The 17,714-nt window shown below is 45.0% G+C and overlaps 2 protein-coding genes across 3 annotated transcripts in view; one reads left to right on the top strand and one right to left on the bottom strand.

The window, feature by feature from the left end:
• The window catches only part of znf710b (zinc finger protein 710b), a 26,526-nt gene extending 15,610 nt beyond the window's left edge, over positions 1 to 10,916 (top strand). Inside the window, exons 1-5 of one of the 2 annotated variants that reach the window (XM_070972375.1) lie at positions 775 to 887; positions 2,442 to 4,013; positions 6,422 to 6,613; positions 7,015 to 7,186; positions 8,142 to 9,872. In XM_070972375.1, coding sequence (XP_070828476.1) covers positions 843 to 887; positions 2,442 to 4,013; positions 6,422 to 6,613; positions 7,015 to 7,186; positions 8,142 to 8,323 — 2,163 coding nt within the window. In that variant the 5' untranslated portion in view covers positions 775 to 842 and the 3' untranslated portion in view covers positions 8,324 to 9,872. Of the gene's footprint in view, positions 1 to 774; positions 888 to 2,441; positions 4,014 to 6,421; positions 6,614 to 7,014; positions 7,187 to 8,141 lie in introns of those variants that run through there. The other variant, XM_070972458.1, reaches the window with a different exon arrangement.
• LOC139337784 (isocitrate dehydrogenase [NADP], mitochondrial-like) lies at positions 10,810 to 17,714 on the bottom strand. The gene is made up of 11 exons (XM_070972580.1): positions 17,499 to 17,714; positions 16,267 to 16,358; positions 15,954 to 16,119; positions 15,652 to 15,812; positions 15,411 to 15,554; positions 15,059 to 15,195; positions 14,817 to 14,968; positions 14,588 to 14,700; positions 13,848 to 13,945; positions 13,655 to 13,747; positions 10,810 to 13,557 (listed from the first exon to the last, which is right to left on the bottom strand). Exons 1-11 carry the CDS (start codon positions 17,617 to 17,619, stop codon positions 13,473 to 13,475), a joined length of 1,362 nt encoding a protein of 453 aa, XP_070828681.1. The 5' UTR covers positions 17,620 to 17,714; the 3' UTR covers positions 10,810 to 13,472.

The raw sequence follows: 17,714 nt of genomic DNA, 5'->3' as shown, positions 1-17,714 counted from the left end.
TTCCCATCCCCCCTCCATTTCTCTCTCTCTCTCTTTCTGTCTCTCCCCTCCACCCCTCCCCTCTCTTTTGCTTCAGTATTCTCTTCTTCCACTCCCTCTCCTCTTCTCTCTCCATCTTCTCTCTCTCTTCCATTCGCTCATCTCCTTGTCAGTCACCTTCCATCTCTTTCTCTCTCTCTCTCTTCCTCTTCTTCCCCTCTCCTTTCTCACACTTGGATCCAAGTCTGTGCACGAAACAATCTCCCAACACTTTTCCGTAAAGAAAGTAAAGCTCAGTTGATAAATGAGAGAGAGAGAGAGAGAGAGAGAGAGAGAGAGAGAGAGAGAGAGAGAGAGAGAGAGACTCGGCAATAGATTGAGCTACAGGAGTAAACAGAGGAAAGGAAGGAAGAGAGACAGACAGGGATAGGCAGAAACAAAGACAAAGAATGACAGACGGAGATGGAAGAAAGGAGGGCGAGTGAGGCGGGAGGCAGCCTGGTGGAACCATCATTTCAGACTGATATGATGTTGATTTTATTTTGATGTTGGTGTGTGTGTGTATTGTGACTTAGAGGTGACTTCGCCCATTTATCACCAGACTATCAAGGAGCCTCGTGCGTCAGTGATATGTGAGCTGTTTGTTTTCAAACCTGCCGGCCACATGCTCGTTTGTCGGAGGAATATTTGTTTGTTTGTTTGCTCTGTGCTTGTGCTGGTGTGACTGGAGTCACTACTGAAACTGTGCTGAAGAAGAGGAAGAGGGGTGGAGGCGGGCAGCGTTAGGCCCCGCCTCCCCTCATCCCTCACGTATAAATGGGAGGCGAACAGAGGCTATTCTCACTCAACACTTGCACTGAAGAATGAGATCCTTAAAGCACCTGAAGCCTCACAGCAGGAGGAGCGTGGTGAGTTCATGGGCTCTCACTCGTAGCATGTTCAGTGGCAGGCTAGTGAGGCGGTGGGCAGCGTGGGTGGATCACGCTCGATCGATCAGAGGTGCTTTGATTCTTTGGAGGTTTTCTTTGTTTTTAAAGTTGCCGTTTGCTGATTTCTTATCTCTTACAAATGAACAATTGTCTCTGGCCTTCTGCTTTTCCTCTTTTTAGCTTTTCTCAACTCTTTTCCCCCTGCTCGCCTGTTTTACTTAACATTTTTTTATCTTTCATTCTGTCTGGCTTTCATTTTGTCATTTTCTTTCTCCTTCTGTCTCCTGGTTGCTCACTGCCTCTCCCTCCCTCCCTCCCTCCCTCTGTCTCTACATATCTTTATTTCTCTTTCTTCCTCTTGCTCTCTTCTGACTGCTGCCTCACACTCACCCTCTCACTCTTTCACTCAGCTCTCCCCTCCCTCCCTCTCCAGTGTCTTTCTCCCTCTCTCTCTCTCAGCCTTCCTCCTTCCCTCCTGTCTCCCCTCCCCTCCCCCTCTTCTCCTTATCTCTCCTTCACTCTCCCTCTCCCTCTACCTTTCATTTTCTCTTTTTTCTTTTTTCCTCTCCCCCTCCCCTCCACTAGACTCTTGCCTGCTCTAAGCTCTGTCTCCCTCCTGCTTCCCTCCCTCCCTCTGTCTCTGCTTTTTCCTCTTTTTGCCCTGTTCTCTCTCTGCTCTCCTCTGTTATTGTCTCCTCTCCTGCTTTTCCATTCTTTTTTTGACATCTTAATCTTGCTCCGTTTTTTGTCCTCTTTTTCCCCCCTCTTGCACTTGAATGTGTGTGTTTGTGTGTAGATCAGTAGGCCATCTAATCCCCCACAACACACACACAAGCCATACATGGTTATCACGCTGGATTAGGATGGTGTCTTTCATGGTTCCTGTGTCTCAGTCACTGGATCTGAAGGTTTGCCTTCAGACAGTCTTGAGTCAGGCTGACTTCTTGTACCAGAACCCATTGATTTGGGATGTTTAGTCTCTGTGTGGAAATGTTTTATTTTATTTTGTGCATCCGTAGTGATGCAGTAAAGGGCTCATTCTTTAAAATCACAATCTCTTCTCTCTGTCTCGTTTTGTTTCTCTTGACAACCATCTTCAAGAGTCACTCTGATTGGATGATCAGCCTCGACACCTTTTAGTCCTTATTGATGAAGGACGCATTCTCATTGGAGGACAGTGTGCTGCAGCCAAATTATTGTCATTACTAGGCCATGTGGTCGCGGCTTAAGTGTGCTGTATTGACAAATGTGGGCTGTTTTGAAGTTGTCAAGAGCAAGTTGTGTTCTTGATTGTTTTCATGGCGTCTCCTTGCGAATTTTGCTCGCATGTTGGATTTGAGAAATTGGCTGAAACAACAAAACAGTCCTTCAGTTAAACTTATCCACAGTTTCATTCATTTTTCCTCCCAATACCGTGCAGCAGAATAAGTCATAACAAACTCAGTTTGTACTGTATAGTCAGATATGTTCTATATTTGTTAATTGTAGTGCTGATGTCTGGCCTCTCTGTGCATGTGTCTCTTTCTCCTCCAGGAGGAGGCGAGCCGGCGCCTGGGTAGATGTGAGCCCAAGGTAATGGCCAGGCTGGTGGACATAGGCACACAGACAGATCCAGTAGTTGTGCTGTCCTTGGCCCAGGCCGCCGTGCTAGGTCTCATCTCCCAGAATGAAGTGTTCGGAGCTACCATTGCACCTAACGGCTTCTACACCGGCGAACCCAAAGAGTCCCCTGCACCACCAGTAGACGGAGTCGACTACGAGTACGCAGACCAGCTTATAGGAGCCAACGGAGATTACCTAGGAGACAACTTGGGAGAAGACGGTCAGATGCAACCCAGCTGCAGTCAGAGGAGGTGGCAGCAGGGGCCCCCTCAACATCCGGACGGGAAAATGGTCGTTCCCGATCGTCACAGCCTTCAAGGCGGTGACGTGTCCTCGTCCCACGTGAAAGGGGAAGGGGTGAACTCTGGATTGTCCTCCTGTGTCCACATGCTGAACAATATGGCTCCCAGAGGTGGTTTGGTACAAGTGGATCCAGCCACCCTCAGAGGCACCAACAAGAACTGTGCAGAGTGTGAGCGGGAGGCATCCAACCAGCAGCAAGCCAACACACATGTTCACCCTCCTCCCCCCCAGGTGGGCCACAGAGGAGGGGAGCAAGGCCACAGAGGACTGCAGGGCCAGCGCCCTATGGGGGGCCATGGGCGAGGCGGCAGAGAGGACGAAGAAGAGGTAGAGCACCAGGGGAACAACATGATGAAGCCCACGCAGCAGGAGGAAGCCATCAGCAGCTACTTCCAGACCAGTGAAGTAGGCAGCTATGATTCGACGGAAATGGGCATGGGGGGCGAGTACGAAGATGGCAGCCAGAGCATGATGTGGACAGATGGGAGTGGAGGAGGGCAGCACCAGCAACCTCCACACCCCCAGCCTCCTCGTCGGCACGGCGGCCGCAGAGTGGACCGGCTGGATATCAACATCCAGATTGATGAGTCTTACTGCGTAGATGTGGGAGACGGTCTGAAGCGCTGGAAGTGCCGCATGTGTGATAAATCTTACACCTCCAAGTACAACCTGGTCACACACATCCTGGGCCACAATGGCATCAAACCACATGCCTGTCCGCATTGCGGGAAGCTCTTCAAGCAGCCCAGTCATCTACAAACCCACCTGCTGACCCACCAAGGTACGCGGCCCCACAAGTGCACCGTCTGCAAGAAGGGCTTCACCCAGACCAGCCACCTGAAGCGACACATGCTCCAACACACTGACGTCAAACCCTACAGCTGCCGCTTCTGCCGCCGCGGCTTTGCCTATCCCAGCGAGCTGCGAGCGCACGAGGTGAAGCACGAGCGTGGACGCTGCCACGTCTGCTCACAGTGCGGGATGGAGTTCCCAACCTACGCCCACCTCAAACGCCACCAGACCAGCCACCAGGGCCCCCACACCTTCCAGTGCACCGAGTGCAACAAGTCGTTTGCCTACCGTAGCCAGCTCCAGAACCACCTCCTGAAGCACCAGAGCCCGAGGCCTTACACCTGCTCCCAGTGCGGCCTGGAATTTGTGCAGCTCCACCACCTACGCCAGCATTCGCTCACACATAAGGTACTGACACCGCCGCCGGACACTTCCGCTCTCACCCAGACTTCCTGACTGCTCTGGTTACACATTGTAGATATTACCTGTATAGATCATTACAAAATGATAGTGGAGAGTGAAAGCAAAAAAAGAGGCACTGTCGGATCACCAAAAGGAGGCTACCACACCTCTGTTGTCCAAAGGCCTCACCTCAGTTCTTCTTCTGTCCTTCAACCACTGAGATGTGGGTGAAGTAGACAGGTAAGCCTGTCAGGTATCCATACTCTGTCCCCGAAATGTCCCATTCTAACAGACTAACCAGCAATCGACCTGTGTGTTAAATGAAAAAAATAGGAACCTGCTTTCAAAGGCGTTTAAGTTTTTCATCCATATCAGGCTTTTACCATTGTGGTACTAACAAGTCTGGATCAGGGTATTTGCTCATTTTTGCTGCCTGCACTCTCAGTACAGTTAATCACCCATTCACTATTCAGTAGCAAGCTCCAGGATGTGTGTCCTGAGGACATCATCAAGAGAGTTGAGTTTTTAACTGTGAAAGAGGTTTGTTTATCGTAACAAATCAGAACTGATTGGTTGCCAGATATTTCTCCTGTAGGCTGCAAAAAAAAAAAAAAAAATCCCTTAAAAATATATTTTAATTAGCGGCCTCTTTTGCATAAGATGCAGCTTGCCCTGCGCAGGTGTTATGACCCTGTGACCGGAAAAGCTTCTCCATCCAATTTGCACTGTACAAGTTTCATCTGCAATGAAAACACACAGATTGAAATGAGAAGTAGAACGGATATGTCTATTCAGTGGTGCTTTTTCACAAAGATTTGATTTTGCTCATGTCCTCTCCCTTGTAATCCTTGTCTGAATGAAATGTCTGTAATTGTTCAGTGCCCCCTGCCTGTTCCATGCTTGCACGCAATTACTTGCACACACACACAGGTGAGGAAGCGAGAGATGAGAACACTGAGAGATCACAATTCATTTAATATAACCACAGGACTGTCTTTTCTTCAATTCTCCCTCAGTTTGAGGCCTTAATGGTGAGTTGTCGTTCTGACATACACAAAGTCTGTCATCTTGACATTTCTCTGAAACCACATTCCCAATTTCAGCAGGGCCATGGGTGGATAGATGGATCTGATGGTTTTAGCTAGTTTCTGAAGGAAATCACACAAATGAAGAAGGAAAATGTTGAATTCTGAAGGATTTACCTAAATTTGTTTACTGTCGGGAGGGCAGAAATCCTAAGGCACACTCATGGAAATGAGAGTGCTGTGAGTATCCTCAGGAGAGGACGCTCTCGTGTGAGCGTGAGTGCTTGTTTGCCTCTGTGTGTCGGCCTGGTGATGGGCTGTGATGATCAGGCCACCTGTCCAGGGTGTCCCCCACCTGGCCCCATGTCACCTTGAATCGGCTCCAGCCCCCGCGACCCTCCAAAGCGTAAGCGGCCATACATGATGGGTGGAGGATGTTCTCTTTTGTGGCTTGTATTTGAGCCTGTTGTCTGCTCACTGCTCCCCCTGGTGGACAACAGCATCACAACCCATTTGATGTGCACACAGTGGGTGGACTGACAGTCTGCCAGATTTGTCTGCTTATACAAACACTGTCTCTTGGCGTACCAGTGACCTGTAATACATATTTGTTCTTCTCAATAACCCAGAATCCTGTTATTCACACCCACTTTTTTCATCTGCTGACACTGGCTGCAGTGTGGAGTGCATGGTGCAGCAGCAGCACATTCATTTATACCAGCCTCAAGGCCTTAGATGCTGTGAGTTGTCTGCTCTTGTGACCTGCTTCTCAGTGTTCATACATTTCCTGTCACATGTGGTTACGGTAACAGAATAACAATGGGTAGAAAGAACCTTTTTTTTCCTGCAATGTCTTTTAGTACACCTATAATGGCAACAACATCTCACAGGCAGGATGGATACACCATTAGGTTAAAATACAAAACTGCCACTGACATCCCAAACAGACCGTGGCTTTGCCATTGTAGCACATTGTCTTTGGACTATATTTACATGATAACAATGGGAAACCTATTCTGTCTATTAAAGTAGCACAAATGAAACCAGGGGTTTCAGAGACAGGTGCATGCTGGTTTTTAAGCCTATATTTGTTTACATTTTGGAAAAGTGGCACCATTACACATGCTTAGCTATATATTACCTGTTTGTAATGTATTTGAGGATGTACAGAAAACTGTCATTCGATTACTTTGATAATGAAGAACCAGCCAGCACCGGGCCCAGGACATATTTTGCTTCAGTCTCACCCCTTAACTCTGTCGTGCCTCCCCCTCACTGTTTGAATACCTCTGCTTCTCAATTATAGCAAACAGTGTAATGAGGAAAAACATCAAACTTAGACCTTTTTGATTGAATGATTAACCCCTTGCTTCTGTTTGGACTCTACAGGGGATGAAAGGCCACAAATGTGACGTGTGTTCTCGAGAGTTCACTCTGTCGGCCAACCTGAAGAGGCACATGCTCATCCACAACAGCGTCAGACCCTTCCAGTGTCACGTCTGCTTCAAGAGCTTCATCCAGAAACAGACGCTCAAGACCCACATGATCGTCCACCTGCCTGTGAAGCCATTCAAATGCAAGGTGAGCAGTCGAACTTCATCGGTTTAGAAAAAAAAAAGATTATATTCCAGATGATAGTAGCAAGTGTAAGATTTTCTAATTCATTTTGGTGTGAAACGAGATGTGATGATGAATTTTAAGCTCAGCTCAATGTAATGTAACAGGATTATGCGAAGAGCAGAAAATGTGAAAATATGCTGCAAGGAAGCTACTTAATCATATGCTTTGATATCAGTGGTTTGCTGCAGTGAAATTCACACCCTGTTCCACAGAGGGAGAAAATCCCAAAGGTTTGAGGCATCAGGCGGGATGTTTTCATCATTAACTACCATCTACACATAGCTACTTTGACACACTAGATCCATACATGTGTTCTTGTCTGTGTTCGTCAATGTCAATCTTTCCGGTTATATTTCTTCCAGGTATGTGGCAAGTCTTTCAACAGAATGTACAACCTGCTGGGCCACATGCATCTCCATGCTGGCAGCAAGCCCTTCAAGTGTCCTTACTGCACCAGTAAGTTCAACCTGAAGGGAAACCTCAGCAGGCACATGAAGGTCAAGCACGGCATGGACGTCTCACCAGAAGGACAAGGTGAGACCTGCTGCACATATTGTCACATTTCCTTTATTATTTATTCCACACCAATGATCCTCTGATCATAAACCTGCTCCTGGCCTGGCCCTGGTCCAGCAGCTTTGAAGCCAGCATCACGACTCTAAAACACACGCTCTCATACACACAGGGCCACAAAATACGTAATAAACATTGCTTGTAATGCATTTTAAATATGCAGTAATATTTGATAGAAACGGACCGTGTGCACTCAAAAATGGACTTGAGCTCGGCCTGAATATGTCTGTATCCTCTGACCCTCATCTCAACCAAAGCCCATTTCAAGATGTGTGTTTTATTTTTCTCAAGATGCAAGAAGAGCAAGCTTATTTTCATAAAAACAGGATTTGTCAGGATTTCTTCGTCCACATATATGTATCGTTGTATCTGTTTTGTCTTGTATGTCTTTGCTCTCCGTGTTTTCAGGCAAAGTTTCAGTTACTGATGTAACATTTTTACAGTTACTGCAACATTAAGTATTTCAGGAATGTCTCATGTATTTTTTTTATTTCTTTATGCTCATCTCACTGGCTTGAGGTGGTCGGGACTCAGTTGGGAGAACGTGATGTCATGTGATGGTGCCAGGCCACTGTCAATGAATGTCCATCTATCTATCTATCTATCTATCTATCTATCTATCTATCTATCTATCTATCTATCTATCTATCTATCTATCTATCTATCTATCTATCTATACACACACAGAATTACTAGGAATTGAAAATCTAAATTTCAGGGACTTTAAACTGAAAACTATAACCATATGTAAAAGGGTTTGATAAAGGTTTTGTAGCACAATCATATGAAATTAATAATAATAATACTAATACTATCAATCCAAGGCAATGACTCATATGTATTGACAGGTGAAAAACACTAAGGAAGAAGGAAATTTGCTTTCTAATCCTTTTTTTTTTTTTTTTGTATTTTCCAGAAGTTCTTCCAGAAATGGAGAGCCAGGGGGAGTATGAAGGACAGAACTTCAGCTTTACATCACCAGACAATATGGACAATGGTGGCTCCCAAAACCTCACGAAACTCACTACAGCAAACATGGAGGACATGGAGGAGTATTACAATTTCGGGAAGGATACAAGCAGCTACACTACACCTTGAGCGGTGACGGACTTGAGAACATGTTTTAGTTTTGGTTTGTTTTTTTTGAGGTGGAGGGAAATGACAGAGTGGTTGTCAAGGCTGTGGGAGACACTGGGGAAGGGCTTTTCATTTAGTTTTGGCCTCCTTCCAGAAGAGCCAGAACTGCCGGACTCTGATGGGAGGCCAAGACGGAGATGCACTTCAAAGGAGACGTTTCAGCTCTGTCGCAGATAGCAGAGACACTGAAACTGTTGACGTGGTCCGGAGCTCCTTTTTTGGGATTACTGCGCTTACCGACTCAAAGACTCCCACTGGCGGACAGTGGAATCTGTATGTTGTGCGTATGTATCAGTTATTCGGGAAAAAAAGAGAAAAAAGTTGCAGTTGCAGAGCCATCACTTACATTTGATGTGATAGAAAATTGTTTACCATTTTGCCATTTTTGTCATTCACAAACAATGTATGCCCTTATATTTTTGACTGAAAGTGCCAGCTAGATACATTTGCAACTAAGCTTCCACCGTGTCAGCTATTTACTCACTGTATATCGAACTTTTGATACATAGTCACAACATATTCATAGGTTTGAATGCTCTTACTAAACGGTTCCTAATTGTCGTAACTCCTTCCTGTCCAGTTTAAACGAGCCTGTCGCTCAATGCATTTGGGACGTTCCAGCCTTTTTCCTGACAGGGCACTTACTACCAAAGTAGCAACTGTCCCATGTCGGCTGACGGCGGAAAGCAGTGTCACCGACATGTAAAGCCCCCTCACTGTACAAATGATTCTTCAACATGCAGTGTGTTTACCCTGAGTTTTTTGTTTCACATGGTTTAGCTTTACATGAATAATCTATCCCGTGTAGTGAATATACTGCTCTAGTTTTTGAATTACTGAGTGAACAATACAAAAGCACTTTTTCATTGAGACCTGTCATTTTTCTGTGAAGGCTGTCTTCAGTAAGAGTGAACTCATTTGCCTCAAGGAGAAGAGCTGGGGGAATAAGATTGTGTAATCTTCCAAACCCCCGTAACGGCAATATTATTAAACACAGATATGCTTTCTCAGTAGGTTTTTTTGTAAACTGCAGTTTCCTTGATATGGATATTTCACAGTTGTCAGTTCAAATGTGAATTGAAGAATGAGCAGTTCGTATGGAGAATCAGCAGTTTGGGTTTTTTGTTGTTTGTAGTTTCAGCACTCTTAAATCCGGGGCTGAGTCACTTCACTTTCAATTCAGTCAGAAGGATGTTTTTTCCCCCTTGGAAAAAACAAAAGACTGAAAGCTAATTTCAAATCCAATCTGTAGATTTAAAAGATGAAAAAAAATGTTTGGAGGCCCTGCTTGTTTTGAATGGTTGAATTGAAAGTGGACTGACACGAGTCCTTCTGTTCATAATTCTGTTTTGGGGAAGACAGTCAGCTCCCCCTGTCCTGCCATGCAGGTCAGCCTTGATATGCACACTAAACCAGAGGAATGGTCTTCTAGTTCTTTTTTGAAATAAGAAATATAAAACTGAGACCTCATGGAAATTGACCATGAATTATTTAATAAAGGTTCTCTAGTTTAAATGATGGAGACTGGTGTTTTAATCTGTCACTGTTTGAGGGGGTAATCCTCAGACTCGGCTATTTTTAGCCATGCTAGCAGCTCCAGGGGTGGCAGTGGTAGACCACTTTGGTCCAGACTGAAATATCTCAACAAATATCATATGGATTGCTATGCAATTTAGTACAGACAGTCATGGTCACAGGAGGATGGATCCTAATGGTGACCCTTTGACTTTTTCTGAAGCACCACCATGAGGCTGACATTTATGGGTTGGAACGTCTCATCAACTACTGGATGAGTTGCCATGAAATGTTTCACAGATTCATGTCTGCTTCAGGGTTAATTCTGCGAACTGTGGTGTTACCTGATCTTTTCAGCCTGCGCTATCTTCCGGTGAAAATTGCAATGAGTCCAGTTCTTTGGTTTACAACCAAAGATCTGCAAAAGTAATGACATTGCCATCAGCCTCCGCTTTAGTTTGAATTGAATGCTGATTAGTAAATGTTAGCATGCTAAGATGCTAAACTAAGATGTTTGTGATAAACATCATACCTGCTTAGCATCAGCATGTTAGCATGTAGCTCAAGGCAACACTGTGATGACCTCTGTGCTAGACTACAACCTCACAGAGCTGTTAGCATGGCTACACAGCGCTGTGGCTAGGTCTGGCCATGTGAGGCTAGCATGTCTTTCAACACTTCTTAACACTCTCTGAAGGCCTGCCTGCAGACTGTCTTAAGTAATTGAAGCATCTATGTACACAACTGCTAAGTTTAAGTTTTTCTGGAATGCTAAGATTCGCGTGAATCAACTGATGTAAACCATTTCAAGATACAATCACAAGAGCAGGTACAATCAACGGTAACATATATGTATGTACTGGCTGTCAGGGCACCCTAGTTTGTTCGTAATTCAGTGCTTGACAACACAAATTTGATTACATATTCAATTCAATGAAGAAAAAATGTAATTGAAACAGTTTAAACATCAGTGGTATTAAGTTGCATTTGATCAGTTTATCAAGTCAAAACACAAACAGAATGAAACATTTCTGAAGCCAAAAGAGAGTCAGTGTGTGTTTGTTAAGTGTAACATATCTGTAAGGCTCATTTAGGAAGTGTAAAGTAGTTAACATCCTTTATTCATTGGTAAGTCCGTCTCTTCTCGTTTTTCATGTATTTCATGTGGTCAGCAGGCAGGGGTCAGCATCTTGCCTTAGGACACAACCTGCTGTGGGAGCTGAACTGGGACTTTTGGTTCATGTCTGAAGTCTTGGTGAACTCCAGCAAGGACATTACAACTGTAAAAAGGGCACTGCGAGTTATGACTCTTTTATGGCTGCAGATCATATTAAAGCTGCAATAGGCAGTTTATTGTTGGCGTCATTGGGCAAAAATTCCATAACAGCCTTTCAGCATTTTGTAACTCAAGTGGTCTGAGAGAAAACTGGCTTTCTAACTTAAGAGCGGAGACGATGTGTGTGGATGTGCTGTACTTGTCCCTCATGCTGTTGTTAAAGGGCAGCACAGCTGGACTGGGGCATGAAGCACAGGAAAGGTGTCTTTGAGAAGATGAGTCACAGCAGCACCCGGGACCGGGGTCTTGGAGCGAAAGCAAGTCGCATGAGGTTTCACAAGGCAAACGAGTCATTCCGCTTCCATTTGAACTTGAGGATTCGGTGGGAGGGGCTTAGTGGAGTGTTAGGAGGCAGCAGAGAGGCAGAAGGTTTTTCATTATGTATGTTCAACGGTTGCGTACTGCAGCTCTAAGTGGGACGTTCTTCAGCACCTAGCACTTCCATGGGACTGTTCCTCCAGGAGGAGATTAAAAAAAGGAGGGAAAAGGTAATCTAAATGCAAATTTCTGGTAATTTTGTGATAGAGGTACCTTGTTCATTTTCTTTGACTTCTCAGTGACTGGGAAAGAGAGACAAGCATATTCCTTGGTGAGTGGCTCAGTTATGAAGTTAACCTCTGTCCGGACTTTAAAGTACCAGAGGCTTTAGATCGGTTGTTGTTGCTCTGTCAGTGACCTAAAGACACGTTTGCTTTTGGTCTTCTTTGGTTACTTACAGATTATAAGTAAAAACAGAATGAAAACCAGGTAATCTACATGAACAGAAACATTGCTGGAAGGCTAATTCAGGTAACCTAAGAATGGAAATTCACCTGACAGCTTTTTCTTCCTCTTTGCAACCATCAATAATGACATGGAGTGTAAATTTATAACCAGTGCTCCTTTTTGGGCGCTACAATGAAGGATAAGCATTCATTCACAATACAGGCCATAGCTGGCTGTGACCATGTCGACATCTGTGATATACTGTAGTTGTCACCACAGCAAGCAAAGAGCTTTGCCAAAACTCCGACCAGGTTTGGTCCCCTGCTGGTGCAAACACACCTGTCATGCTCTGGAGGGTGTTCAGTGTACAACCCTGCATGAATGCACTGATGGACAGAGGCTCAGAAGTGCATGAAATTAAAAAGTGAAATGAAATTTCACAGGGAAAAAGTTTACTGTTAGTGACATTTGGCTGAAGCCCTGGTGAGTTAGCCTCCACAGCGCCCTCTGGAGGACTTCTGGCTTTAACACCAGTTCAACATGAGAGAGGTTGTGTTACTGGGGTTTGTGTCGAGCACCACTTCGCATTCCTTAACTCACGTCTCATTGAATCATTCTCAAGGCTCCTCTGGAGGCTGAATGGTAAGCACTGCCCCACCGCTCAGGATAGCAGCACTGAACAGTGTCGCTGCTGAAGTTAAGGACAAAATGACAACCAAGAAGAAAAATGCATCTACTGTTTGTTATTGAGTGATGAGCAATCCCTCTTTCTATTTAAGATTCACGGTGAGTGTACAAAACATGGCAATATTGTCCTGGTTTCTGTTCCCTGGAGGTCCTTTCTAATAAAAAGTGAAAGACTGAAACTTCTTTGAAATCTCCAATATGAGTTGACCTTAATATTCATTCTTAAGGCCTTTATACACAGGGCACTATTTCCATGTGGTAATTAATGCACATGTCAATATTTTTCTTCTAACTTGTTTTTTCTTTTCATGAGTATTTTCACACTGAACATATTTTTTTTTTCCTTTGGAGAAAAGTGGATTTTTCTGAGTGTTTTCCCCTTGTTTCTCCTGTACTCCCCATCTGTCTCTCGGTGTGTCTGTGAGGTGGAGGTGGACAAAATTATCATCACTGGATGAGGTGGAAGTTGTTTTTTCTGAAGAATGAGCTGCCGTGGATCTATTCAAACCTTCTGAACAAGTGTTGCAACTGTTTTGCCAAATTTGCGTCGCTGCCGCTGAATAGTTTGGATGCATTTTTGTGTCATTCATTCGTGCCGGTGTGTAAAGGCCTTTAAAGTACATTCACTTAATTGTGCAATACAAAAATGAAAAAGTGACCACCACTGGCAAGAGGAAAGGCAGAGGACCACAAGCATAGAAAATGTGTCTGTGGCTTTGACAAATACAAAAAATGGCACAAAAGTAATAAATGTTGGTCCTTCAAAATTGGATACAAAGGTTCATACAAACGGACGGAAAAAACAAGCTAAAATCTCTAGACAGGGTGCGTCTGTCTACGCTGGCAGGCATGTCTTCCGATTGTTCTTCATTTACCCAGAGCTTTGTCCAGGTTGGTCTTGATAGCATCCAGAAAGTCCGACGTGTTGACATAATGTTCGTTCAGCTTACAGCTGCAAGATCACAGTGCAGGGGTTACTTTGTTTACAATCTGTCCTCATCAGAGAAAGCTTCTTAAAAACACACACACGTGACAAGATGTTAACTCACTTGGCCAAGCCGTGGATGCAGCCTGCAAGGTCCTTGGTCATCACACCATTTTCCACTGTTTCCACGCAGACCTTTTCTAACGTCTGGGAGAACCTGGACAGCAACAGTGCAGAGTGACAAATTACAATGTGAAATTACATTAATACATGCCACATGAGTGAATGACACTAAATAATCAGATCAATCAACATACTTTATCAAGTCAGGATTTCCGTCCAGTTTGCCTCTGTGCTCCAGCCCTCTGGTCCAAGCAAAGATGCTTGCAATGGGGTTCGTACTGGTTGGTCTTCCCTACAAAGCAAACACACATTTAAAGTGACTTACATGTCTTGTTGTTTGTCTGAAAATATCACAGAATGACATGATGTTGAATACATTTAGATATTTACCTGTGGGAATAAGAAAAATACCCGACTGAGAAACAAAGCTGACTCAGGCTCATGCTAAACACACCAAACACTGTGCTTCACTGCAATTCAGCTTGATTTGGTTCTGAAATTAAGCAATGGTTAACTTACAGCAAAATGTTATTTACCAACTAAACTTTAAATCAAACACTCCATCATGCTCCTTTTTACACCAATTCCTCCATTTTGTGCTTTAAGCCCACAAGCTCAAACTGGATGCAACTGCAGTTACTCATGCTCATAATGACCCCATGAACACTTGCAGGTGAACTGAGGGAAGTCAATAACATAAAGAAATTGTGGCTGGTATTTCAGCACATTTATGTCAACAGCTCCAAACCGTCACAAGTTCAACTGAAACCTTTGATGTACAACTAAATCTGACCTCAAACGTAACACAAAGTCCATACCCTGACTGAGTGCACTCAGGTTTGGGTTTGGCCAAAATGTCCATCACTTTGCAAACATTTGCTCACTCTCACGGTCTAAAACTCTCCCAGCAGTGTGGCCTGGTTCTGGATCTTACCCTCTGGTGTTCTCGGTAGTGCCTGGTGACGGTGCCGTGAGCAGCCTCAGCCTCAATGGTCTTGCCGTCAGGACACACTAGTACTGATGTCATGAGACCTAGAGAACCAAAACCTGGACACAGACCGACCTTCCATCAAGAGACAGTCCCTTCACGAAACACGTGACGCAGCTCAGATGAAAATGATGTGACATCGTGAACTGCCAAGCCATCACCAAGCTGAACTCACCCTGAGCCAGAATGTCTGACTGCACGTCTCCGTCGTAATTCTTGCAGGCCCAAACGAACCCTCCCGAAGACTTCAGGACCTGGGCCACCATGTCGTCAATGAGACGGTGCTCGTACCAGATCTTCAGCTTGTCAAACTCTGGCTTGTACTCCCTGAATAACAGAACAATGGAAATATTTGACGTCTCCTTAACGGTGACTGTTAAATCCAGTGTCAAGTCCGGGTCCTCCTCAGTGTCTTACTTCTCATAGATCTCCTGGAAGATGTCTTTGAAGCGCCCGTCGTAGGCCTTGAGGATGGTGTTCTTGGTGCTCATGTACAGAGGCCACCTCTTCTGGATGGCATACTGGAAGCAGCTGTGAGCAAATCCACTGATGGACTGTGCAACGGAAATCCGAGGATAAGGAGGAGGAGATAAGGAGTGGGCAGTTAATCAAATGATATTTTCAACGTGGCTTCCAAAGAATATAAAAAAATGAAAGGATTATTGTGGAGGAGACCAATATTAAGATCCAGAATTGAAACAAATCACAAAACTTTACATCTCAAGAGGAAAATGATCTTTAGCCGTCTGAAACACACTCATCATCTTACCTCATCGGTGTTGTACATTCCCATCCCACAGCCCCCTGCGGTAAAGTCAAACACCTCCCACTCCTTCTGCTTGCCTCCATCCGCTGGGGAAAACACAATCTTGAACTTGCCGGGCTGGTCAACTACAAAGTCTGTAGCCTTGTACTGTGAGATTAAAACATCAGTCCTGGTTTGTGAGACTGCTCTTCTGTCAGTCTGGATGCATCTTTGCAAAGAGCAAACACGCATTCGTATTTCTTACCTGATCGCCAAAAGCGTGCCTGCCGATCGTTATGGCTTGTGTCCAACCGGGAACGAGACGAGGGATGTTTTTACAAAGGATCGGCTCGCGGAAAACTGTGCCGCCTAAGACGTTCCTGATGGTTCCATTAGGGCTCTTCCACATCTTCTTGAGCTTAAACTCTGGAGGAAAAATGACCAAAAACTACAACTGCTAACATACTCACATATATATGAGCGACGCAAAACACTTGAATTAAGCACGGTTAGAAGAGTACAGGTAGCACAGTCAGCATATTATTTAACCCAGGCAGTCAAACTCACCCTCCACTCGGGCCTCATCCGGGGTGATGGTGGCACACTTGACAGCCACGTTGTATTTCTTAGTTGCCAGAGCAGAGTCGATGGTGACCTGGTCATTGGTCTGGTCACGGTAGGGTAGACCCAGGTCAAAGTACTTCAGCTCAACGTCAACATTGGACAGAATGAGCTGCATGAGTACAAGACATCTATGTGTTATTTGTCTGAGCACAACACACGCAACGTTTCCAGTGATTATTATCTCTGAATACAAACATCGCTTTATCATTGAAATACTTGTACAGTCAGTCGGGCCCTGTTTGACCGTTCCATTTACCTTCTCTTTGATGAACTCCCATATAATACGAGTCATCTCATCTCCATCCATCTCCACCACCGGCTGGTTCACCTTGATGCGCTTTGTGGCATCTGAAACATTATGTACATTTACATCCTGTTTACAGTGTTGTTTACAGCTGCAGGGGGCGTGGAGACTGAACATGTAGAAACAAAACTACTTCCCAAAGTCTGCACGCAGTCAAGGCTGCCACACTGTGGGTTTCCCACTTAATATTCATTTCACTTTGGGCAGTTTTCAAACAGTCATAGTTTGCATGTTTTCACCAGTTCACACTGAATCCACAGCCTCGTATTTCAGCTCTCGGCTCTTGACTTCAGCCTGGCTGTGTTTGAACTCGCATCTAGAGCTGCAACGATTAATCAATTAGCTGTCTGCTATACTGCCAACTATTTTCACAGTCGATTAATCGGTTTGAGTAATTTCTTAAGAAAGGAATTCTGAATTCTCTGATTCTGGGCTTCGAGAAATGCCGATTGACATTTTACAGACAAGAAAACGAGTCGATTAACCGAGAAAATAATTGACAGATGAACCAAGTGTGGAAAAAATGGTCGTGCAGTCCTACTCACACCCTCTCTACAATGGCCATCTTCAATGATTGTCTCACACACCACACGCCTACATGTCCTCTCCTGTCCCGCTGACACAGTGAAACTCTTGCAGACACTGTGACCTTGGGATTACATGGCTGCTTTGATAACAGTCATTACCTGTGGAGCTCCTTTTGTACCTGAACACACGTGGACTCACATGGCAGGACAGGCTGCAAGCTTTATTTTACTGCACAGGCTTTACTTTGTGTTTGTAACACGCTGTGTTATTCATGTCTGCTGTGGGCGCAACACATCACCTGTGACATTTATACTAACTGTTCACATTTTATTCAGTATGTTGTCTTTACTCTGTTCTGTTCAGAGTTTCTGATACATATAGGTCTTAATGGAAACTGCTCTGCTTTCATGGGTATTTTCTTGTCGCTGCTGTGTGATTCACTGATGGCAGCTCGCCAATCAGACCGCCACATCGACTTCTTACAGCTACCAGTCTCCACTGTCAACAACTACTTTTATTATCCATTCAAACAGCGTTCACCCCGGCCATTTTTCACAGCCAGGTGACCACAGTCCTGTGGCGAGCCCCGCTGAAAATACGTGCCGCGGGGACTTTAGGAGTCGTCTAGTTTCGCTTTAGGTCGACGGCTGACTTACAGTTCCTCTGCTGCACTCTGTGATGGCAGACGGCGGCCGGTGCGAGCGCGGCGGCGTGTGGCGTCAGAGCGGCGGCTGAACGTCTCGACACGGCCGTCAGAGCTTTTAGGTAACCCGCCATGTTTACTGGGACTGTCACGGACACTGCAAGTGGATCCTCTTTTCCTATGAATGAACGACAAGCCGGTAGTACAGCTCGCTGAACTGGTGACTTCT

The sequence above is a fragment of the Chaetodon trifascialis genome, chromosome 1, assembly GCF_039877785.1.
Source record: "Chaetodon trifascialis isolate fChaTrf1 chromosome 1, fChaTrf1.hap1, whole genome shotgun sequence".
Lineage (NCBI taxonomy): Eukaryota > Metazoa > Chordata > Actinopteri > Chaetodontiformes > Chaetodontidae > Chaetodon > Chaetodon trifascialis.
The sequence above is the reverse complement of the archived record's forward strand: the minus strand, read 5'-3'. Positions and strand labels throughout refer to the sequence as shown.